Here is a 9,669-nt window from a genome sequence, read left to right on the forward strand (position 1 = left end):
GTTTTGGTATCATTAGTAACAATTTCCTTTGCCTTTCCAAAGGATTGATTCTTTATATTCGTCCTTACTGCTACTAGTATAACAACACTACATCAGCGTATCACTGAAATTAATACTGTAGGGAGTTTTAGACAGAATGTTTGGTGCTCTATTCAAGCTAAGGTTGTCATGAATACTTTAAAATTCAAAACCAAAGTTGTTTCTTTGTGTCTGTTAACAGCCAAAATCTGCTGTTACTGAAATTGACGGTAAAGTCATCATTCATCTCAATAAGCTAAAAATTGAGACCTGTGTGTGCAACATTCTTCAGTTTATTACTCAGATATTGTGGGATTTCCTAAGGGGTAGAAGACATAACTCAAAATTTTTCACTGCTTTGCCATTGGATATGGGAGTCTAGTATCTTTGAACTTTCCTGAGGACTCCTAACTTTATTTCATAGCTGTTTCAATTTGCTGATTAGTCTTCATGTTTGTTACCAGGTGAACATTGTTTCATGTGATGGAAAGTGTCCCTCTGCAAGTATTTACAACTACAACATCAACACATATGCAAGATTCTGCAAATGCTGCAGGGAGCTTGGACTACAGAGACGAACTGTGCAATTGTATTGCACCAGTAATTCAACCTGGGTCAGCTATTCAATCCAAGAGCCTACAGATTGTTCTTGCCAATGGTCTTAAAAAAACTTGAAAGAAAGCAGCAAGCCCAGCTGTTCCCAGTATAAGATAATATGAATAGTTTATCTATTAAAAATACAATACCAAATCCACAGAATTTTTCCAATTTAATGCTAAAAGAGTCAAAATATTTTTGGAGTCTTCTAAATTTCAGAATAATTTTTTTTCATTTTATTGTGATTTGTCTTCGTGTTCATTCACAGGCACTGCTTAAGAGTTCTTGTGATATGTGCCAACTTAAAAGCTGATTTACATTAGAGACACCACAAGAGCAAGAATACCCTCTGTTTTGTTCTGGAAGGCTGGCCCATTCTTTGTCAGGCACACAATCCTGTTTTAACTCACTGACTAACTTATCTGGCAGCAGTTCCCTATTTTGAATGCATTGCAATTGTGCAAATACATTCAGTGTCTTTTAAGAAAAAATGTTTGGACAACGTGAGATGAATTTTCAGTTTAAATCATATACCTATTGCAAAGTAAATCATGTATAAGAAATTCAATTAAAGATATATTTTTTTTTAATCAGGGAAATATTGTCAATACTGATAACTGTACTTTATATTCCCTGGTAATAATTTCAGTTTTTCTAGTTTATTTTATATTGTAGTGACAAACATTATGGCAAAAGTAGTTTATGAACAGATAGACTGTTTTTAGGCTATCTAGATTAGTCATTAGTAGTTACTTTATCTTTCTGCTAAACAATATGACATAAACTGAAAATACACAAACGAAAACCATTTTACTTTATATATTCTATCTGTAGAATATATATATTTTATAGATAGAATGTTTAAATGAAAACATTCTGCTTATGAAAGGCACCATGCTTAAACTGGTTTTGTAGGAGAATGAACTTTGTTTAACAGTAATTTTAAAGATGTGAAAATTCATTAGGAAAAAGAAAACCAGGATTATGTATCTGCCTAAAAGAGAAACAAAGTTGAAAATCTTGGTCACCAGTATAGTAGAATGTACCTTCTTATGGCAAGTACTCGATACTGAAAATGTACAATTATAAGGTTTGAAAATTCAAAAGCTATTTTGCTTATCAACTTGAACAATCCATTTCGTTGTAATGAACTAACTTTTTTTTCCTTTAAGCTAATGTTGCTGTTTATTCTTTTCCAATGATTGCCACCAATATGCAGCAAAAATTCAGTAGCTTTTATTTTGTAGATTTCAATTGTAGATAGCACATAGTGATATACTTGAGATCCTATAATAGAAAATAGATATCAACATAACTTCTTAAATGACTGCTTGTCTGCAGTTAATCCAAAGAAAAACGTGTTGTTAAAATCAATCATGTGAACATTTTTGATATTAATTTTGTATACTGTACATTTCATTCTTACAATATCTAATAAACAACAGGAAGTCTTATTTTGTTACAATTAATTTTGTTATCATTGTTAAAGCAGCTTACTATCGTGCGATTTAACACACGGTGTTTAGTAATTTCTTTTGCAGCGCTGCACGTGGTTAATTTTAGGGTTTGCTTCTATCACTGGTACTAGTGATCTTACACTGCAAGAAGACTTGCATGCATGTTTTTGAAAATTATATCTTTTTCCTCATTACATCACAGTTCACTTTCATCCTCAGAAATGCAAAATGCAAAAACAACACATTTTTGACACCAAGTGTCCGATAGGCTGTTTGTTCTGGAAAAACTGGGGGAAAGGGGTGAATTTCTGCACAGTACCTTTCCCCAGCTTTTTCCTAAACTGTCCCTTAGGATTGGCTGCAGTGAGTCGACTGTGTTTTGAGTAAGTCTAGGCATCTTCTTACAATACAGTTATTGTGTAGTGATGATTACCCTGCAGTAGATAGGGCCAAGTAAGTTGTAAAGATCTAGCTGGACTATGTGCAGTCCCTACCCATTTAGTTTCCTTTGCTCTCAAGCAAGACGGTATTAGCTGTGAAGTGCCAACCACCAGCATGAGGGACAGAATAAGAGCTGGAATTAGGCCAGCCACCATGCTTCCCTTGGCTGTGGTCTGGTCCCTTCTCTTGCCACTTGAGCTAATGGCAAAGCCTTCATTGATCCCAGCAGCACAAGGCAGTTAAATCTGAAAACCATTCAAGATACAAACTTTGAACTCTTGGTTGAAGAGTAAAGTTAATACTGGCAGTGAGAATAGAAAGCAGACTGTAGTGTTTCCAGTAATTGTAATCAAACACTGCTGCTGCTTCTACTTCAGGAGTAAAACAATAAACATCATGTTAAGTCCCTACTTACGGTTTTGTAAACATTAGGCTTATGCTGACAGAAACAGGGGAAAGATCCAAACTGCCTATGGCTTGACAGGGGAAGCTACTTTTACCCCTGCCTCATTGTTAATTCCTTCACAGCTGCTTATCCTGTCTGTCTGTGGTTAGTTCAACCTGGGCCCTTAACATGTATTTTCTTTACACTGTGTTCACACAAAGCAGCTCAACTGGAAAAAGACTTTTTACCTTACTTGTACTTCCATGTCTCTGGAAACCAAAGGGACCTCAATGACCTCCGGGTTTCATATGACCCTCCCATGCAGGAGGCACTTCAACTGTAACAATATCTGGGTCCTAAACCAACTTTACTTTCTTTTTACTAAGAAGTTGTCGTTTTGCTTTATTAGATAGGTGTAATACAAAAGGTATATAGCACTGAATCTGTACTCTTTAGAATACATGCATTTTACTATCACAATCTTGTTTGTGTCTTTATTACATTTAAAGGCATATGAGCACTTGCAGCTAATAAAATATTGGAGCTTTTATGTAAGGTCTTATAGTGACAAAAGTTAAATCCTGTATTCAGTACATAAACCAAATTGCTGCAGGGAAACTTGCTTTCTAGAAGCATTGCTGCCATGACCTGTTCCATTGTTACTGTCATTCCTGTTGCAGCAGTGCACTGCACATGATTCAGGGACAAAACCATGACTGGATCCTCCAGTGAGTTCAACCACGATTTCTTGCCGTGTTTTGTAGAACAGTGTTTCCAAGGGATGTAAAAAAAAACCAAACCCAAAACCAAATCAACCAAGTGGCTTTAGAAGCCCAAGAGAACAAAAAAGCTGCTTATGTAGCAGACACCCGGTAGTATTTTGGAGGGCCACCTCATCTGGGTGACTGCTGGGGCAGCAACAGGTGTGAAGGCCAGAGCAAACAGGCAGAAGAAAATGCCTGTGCTGATGCCATTCACTCACTGCCTCTCAGGGGGAAGCCTGAAAACCTTAAGGAGAGGCCTCCTCCCTCCAACTAAAAAGCAATTGGCACCAGCTGAAGCCTGTTTCTTGTGGGGAATAAAGGCAGAGGTGGTGCTGGGCTGAGTGACTGTGAGATGAAAATCAGCCTGGGAAGGGCAAGAGTGAGGTGAGGATTGTTTTGTTGAGCTATCTCTTTATGTTGGAAGAGAGGAATTCCCAGTTGATGTGGTGTCTGGGGGGCTGTAAAATGAGGGGCAGGAGGTGTGTGGCCTTAGAGCTCTGGCAGAGGTCTTTAATCTTTCCGTTGTGCCTATCTTGGTGTGGCTGTGAGAAAGATTTGAAAAGTTAATCTTTTGGTCTGTAAAAGCTGGCTTCCAGGTGGTGAAAGAAGCAAGCAAATAAAAATGGCGATTGTTGGAAAGCTTTGGCTTTTCCAACAAACTGTGGTGTTTCCAAGGTGCTGGAAAGCTTTGTGTTTGTACAACCATGTTGAATTAGCTTTTCAGGCTGAGCTGAGGGATGTGGCTCTTGGCTGGAGAGCAGACCTGTCTCGCTTCTGTAAATCTGTGACTGGTGGTTGCTAGAGGAAGGCACAGCCACTGATGTTCTCTAGTTTTCTTGCCTTTTGTTGGCTCCAAGGCTATCTGCAAAAATGGACTTCTAGGGGCTCATTACATCAAACTTGGATATGGTGCTCAGGTGATTCCTCCAAGTAAGCACCCTTGGTGCTTGGCTGGCAGACATCTTGTGGCTGCTGCTCTGCAAGGCTGCGTGCATTGTGGAGTTGTTTATCCTCAATAAAAGAAATCAAATGTGAAAAATTGTTTTCAGACTTCTCTAATGTCATGGTCAATAAGTTTGTTTGTTTAACATGAATAAGAATGCTGTGGGAGTGAAACCTTGACCTTCTTGAAACCGAGGCCTGTTCCGTTTCTTCATGAGTCTCAAAACTTTACTGCCCCTCTGAGGGCCATGTTCTACTCACATGTGTTTGCGTATGTGGAGTTTCTCCACAAAAATGATTCCTAATGTAGGTACAGAAATATCACAGACTTGTATCTTGTTAGAACCAGGTTTAAAATCTTTCCAGTGCTGGATTGTTTTCCATCTTTGAACAAAACAGTTGGTGATTTGAGTATGGAAACACTTCTTGTTATGGTCCTTATTACTTATTGTTATCTCCTTTAAAAAAACCACCTTACATACATTACCTCAAGCAAGCTTACCCAGTCATGATTCACAGGAAAATATAAATGATTTGGCAGCTGGAGCCTTAAGTATGATGAATATTGGCTATTAAGAAAAGCCTTTAAAAAGAGATATAATGATATCAATTGTGCTATCTAAACCCTCACTGTCTGGGTTATTAGTACGTGATGTGGTCTCAGGATAACAGTCTCTTGAGTAATGCTTCCTCTAATTAGTGGTAGTGCTGCCTGGTGGTTTGGTCAATTAATCTGAAACATTGGCATTTGTTGGTCTACAGTTTAATGCGAACTATTAGTCACAATTAAATAACTTGCATCTCCTCAGACAGCCTTTCAAGTGTGCAGTCCATGAAGTCGGACCAAAGCCACTTGAAAAACTTCATCCTCGCTCTTCTCTGCCCACACCATCATCTTTCTCCCCAGATCAAGTGTCTAGCCATGAATAATTAAAATGCAGTAACAGCTGCTATGCAGATGGGGATTTTTTATAAAAAGATCCCTTCTCAGTCCAATGAAGATATTTAACCTCTTTAGGAATAGTACCTGACAGCCTGCCACCCCCCAGGTCTGCTTTCTGTATAGGCTTTTGACCAATGCTTCAATCATGTCAGCTCACTTCAGCTGTTTAAAACAAGATATCCAAATCAATTCATGTGTCCAGGTTCCACCCATCACCAAGGAAAAGCACATGCAGGGAGTGACTCATCCCACCCTAAAGTAAGTTTCTATGATTGATGTGATGAAGCCAGGTGTATAATCTTTTCACTCTAGAGAGAACCTGGATGGCAAGATGTGGTTAGGCACCTCAGGTTTAGGTTGTTAAAATTAGTTGGAATGAAATTCACCTCTAATTGTAAAGGATATCTTGACAGGCTCTAAAGTCAGCTACTCTGACAGTGTATATGGCATGTTTTATCTAACCTCCTCATATGAGGTGATTTATGGTAATATGCCATTTGCATGGAGCTGAATGTTACATAATTTGTCTTGCACAATTTTTCTTGTATGTCTTAAAGTATATTCATTTTGTATGACAGCTATACCTAAACTATCCCTGTATCTCTAGAACCGATGAAAGATGTTGTCATCAGCCAAATATTCAAGATGGAAAAGTGCAACTGAATTTGGGAAGATGTGATGTGTTAACTGCCATGACAAGGTGTTATATTAGCTGGAAAAAATCTATAAGGTAAATGTATTTCTGTTTTATAGACCTTTTATTGCGTAGGTATTGGCTTGAGCTTTGTAGGTGATCTGTGATCCTGCTTTCTAAGCATTTGGCTTCCAAGATCCTTAAGGTAATGCAATTCTTCAGAAATTTATGTAATCCACTGATGAAATATCTTTGTGGTTTAGCTCTTTAGAGTGTCTATAGTTGAGGCTTTTCAATGCACAGATCTTTCCTGACTGTTAGAAATTTTATTTGGGTTTTGGTTTTGGATACAGCTGCCCAGGAGCAGATTTTGACCCCCATTAACACACTTGAATGGAATACTCAGATTTGGTGGTTTGTTCGTTTTGGTTTTTCTTAAGACCGATGTTCATCAATTAAATATGTGAGATTTGTCCAATATGTGCCTTGTGTTGTAGAAGACTGGAAAGGGAAAAAGAACTACAGGAGAGCACTTTATTAAAATTTCTTTTTGATTAATAACGCAGAAGTCTGATCTTAAGCATGAAATATCAAAGGCAGAATAGCTGGAGTAATGTCTAAGGTCGAGAGCATGCCTGCTCTTGATCTCTATTCTTAACCCCCCAAAAGTCTCTTTTGGACCATATTCCCTATTGAGCTCCATGCTGATGTTTTATTTTACAAAATAGGGGAAAAGCAGAGAAGGACCTTCTGAGATGAGGGCGTCAAGGTGCGTCATAGCCCTGATCTCTATCCTGGCTGTATGCAGCATGGTGTCCTTTGAATTTAAAATAGGAATGTCACTAATAATGTGCTCCTCCATCTCCTTTCGGGAGAAGATAGATGCTATATTTCCTTCCCCCACACTGCCAAAGCAAATATATTTTGACAAGTGGCAAAAGTTAGTTGCATGACAATTAATCACTGCAAAGTGTTCTTGTTAAATATTGCTGGAGTGATTAGAGATTACCAGATAATCCAGTCAATAACACGTGAAGATCATAATTTTGTGTTGGAATGGTAACTTGTATAGCCCATTGTTGTCTTTTCTTGCTCCTGAGGAAACTTCAAGAATGGAGAAGTTTTAGAATAAAAAAGATGATTTAGGATTTTGTATGTGAAACTCGCATTTTTAAGCAAATACACCTATGAGCTGTGTAACACTGTGATAGCAAAGTCTCTCATCTCTTATGAAGCCTAAAAAAAACCAACAAAAAAAAAAAACCCCAAAAACCTACTCTTTCAATGAAATTTGCTCACAATTTCACAGGCCAATTAGATGCTGTGAGGAAACACATGGCTTCACAGTTAGGTGCTTTTCCGTTTACAGGAGAGGAATAAGCCCTGTCTGTTGATGCCATTATTGTTACATGCAGGTTCACTGTAACCGTCTTTAAGGCCACACTGTGCACAGGCAGCTAGAGCACACTGGAAGCAGATTTTGCTGATGCAGTGTTTATGCTCCATTTGGCAAAAAACTTCCCCTCACCTCTACTTGTTTCAGGCTTTACACCTGGAAATCCCCTTGGCCTATCCCAGCACTACTGTTTGTTTGTTTGTTTGTTTCTCCACTGTCTGATGGGAGTGCAGTAGTACCACCCAGGGCCAACCCTGTGGAGAAAGGAGGAAGAGTTCATATTGCACTCCCACTTACATGTTTTCCTAGAACTCAAAGCGCTCCACAGGAAAACATTTTAGATGAAAACTGAGGCCTAACAGAAGGGCTGGCTTAAAAAATGAATAAATGCCTATTGTATCTGCTTGGGATAACTTTAAGTGGAAAAAACAAAACAAAACAACAAATCCTTGCAGCTAAAATCCCTAAAATGCTAAAAGTGGTTTTCTGGCAACGTCCTTATTTCCAAGCATTTTGTAGGAATCTTCGTATTAAAGATCCTCACCCTCAGTCTTTTCACTTCCCCTCTGGAAGAGAGGGAGAAAGGAGATGAGGGATGAGATTTTTGAGGAAAACATTCAGACGTTTTTCTCTTTAAACTGGGTGGACAAACCCAATTCTCATGAAGTTGTTATAGCAGGGAAAGTTGGAATTGGTACCTAAGGGGCTTATCGTGACCTTAGGCATCAGGGTGGGAGGGGAGGAGAACTCTCCCTTGATAATGGAGGGAAAATTATGTGTTTTGTGGTTATGATGTTATAAAGTCACTTAAGTGCAGCTTTTGGTGTAATATTAATGTAGGTTTGCCATGTGTACCCAGTCCCCACTGCGCATGTGTTTTGCTGGTGATGCCAGAGTATGGTCAGAGTGAGCCAAACAGGCAGCAGCTGAAGACTGCTCCTGGTTTCCGTAGCAGATGCCTGTGGGATATTTGATAAAGGGTTCTGTCTTTCTGAGTTATTTCATATCTGGATCTGTGTGTGCTTTTTCAGGACTGTGGTTTGGGACTTGTCTGTAGGCAGTGATGGAACTATAGTGGCTGCACATGGCTACAAAGTTCATTCTTGTTACAGCTTGGCAGTGAAGTTTTGGGCTGCCTACCAAAATAAAGAATTGTAGATTACAGTTACTGCAACAACAAAGAAATCACACCCTTGCATTATCAGGAATTTTTACTTCATTATCAGGTCTCTCTCCTGTATTCTTTTAAAGAAGAAATATTCTGCAAACCTGCATTTAATGGAAAATTTTACAAATATAACTGTAATTAAGAAATAGAATTCTATAGTATTTTTTAGGATTAGTTACACTTCTATATCATCTGCGTGTCGGGCTAAAGAAGGAATATGAGGCCTTTGGGTAGCTTTAGTAATGGGAGTCCTGTAATTACCTACAATGGACATGAAATGAAAGAAAGTATCACTTAGTGCCCTATAAATACTGTACTCGAGTTGATCTCCATAATGAAATTCACAACACTGTTGCACATTTGTTTTTCTGCTCCATGACCAGAGGAGAGGGGGAAGGGAAGGCAGGGTTTTAAGGCTTTAGATTTGGCCATATTGTAGCACTTCTAAATCTTCTGTCAACACTGGCGTGACGTTGCATTTGTTAAAAATGCACGACCTTTTCAAACATCCATCTGTTATATAAATAAAAATAATGCAGCCCTATATTTTTATGGTATGCTAATCCTGCATGGCCATGGTCTAATTATCAAATGATTTCATGCTACCCTGGTGGCAGGCAACATCCAGACCACTGAACACTTGCTGTGGATCTCTTATTAAATCCCTCTTACACAGTTTCATTCATAAATTTACCATGGCTTTTAAAAAAATAGTTTGATGCTTATACAGCAATATCAAATAAGAGCAGTATGTTTCCAGAATGCAGCAAGATTTTTCAGGTGCTTCACTTCATGCATGACTGAATAATTGGTGGCAAACTCCATTATTGATGCCTTTTACCTTGAGTGGAACATGTTGCTGGTAGGTAGTGCTTGCTAGTTATGCTCAAAGATGAGATCATAGAATCATAGAATAGTTAGGGT

General features: G+C 38.5%; 1 protein-coding gene across 1 annotated transcript in view; it reads left to right on the forward strand.

Annotated features, from left to right (window-relative positions):
- The window catches only part of LOC104399710 (otogelin-like), a gene marked incomplete at its 5' end in the record, with an annotated part of 62,878 nt that extends 62,195 nt beyond the window's left edge, over window positions 1-683 (forward strand). The window contains one exon of the mRNA XM_010010811.1: window positions 483-683. Coding sequence (XP_010009113.1) covers window positions 483-683 — 201 coding nt within the window. The remainder of the gene's footprint in view (window positions 1-482) is intronic.
- Between the last annotated feature and the right edge of the window lie 8,986 nt (window positions 684-9,669).

The sequence above is a fragment of the Nestor notabilis genome, unplaced genomic scaffold, assembly GCF_000696875.1.
Source record: "Nestor notabilis isolate BGI_N333 unplaced genomic scaffold, ASM69687v1 scaffold7700, whole genome shotgun sequence".
In the NCBI taxonomy this organism is placed as follows: domain Eukaryota; kingdom Metazoa; phylum Chordata; class Aves; order Psittaciformes; family Psittacidae; genus Nestor; species Nestor notabilis.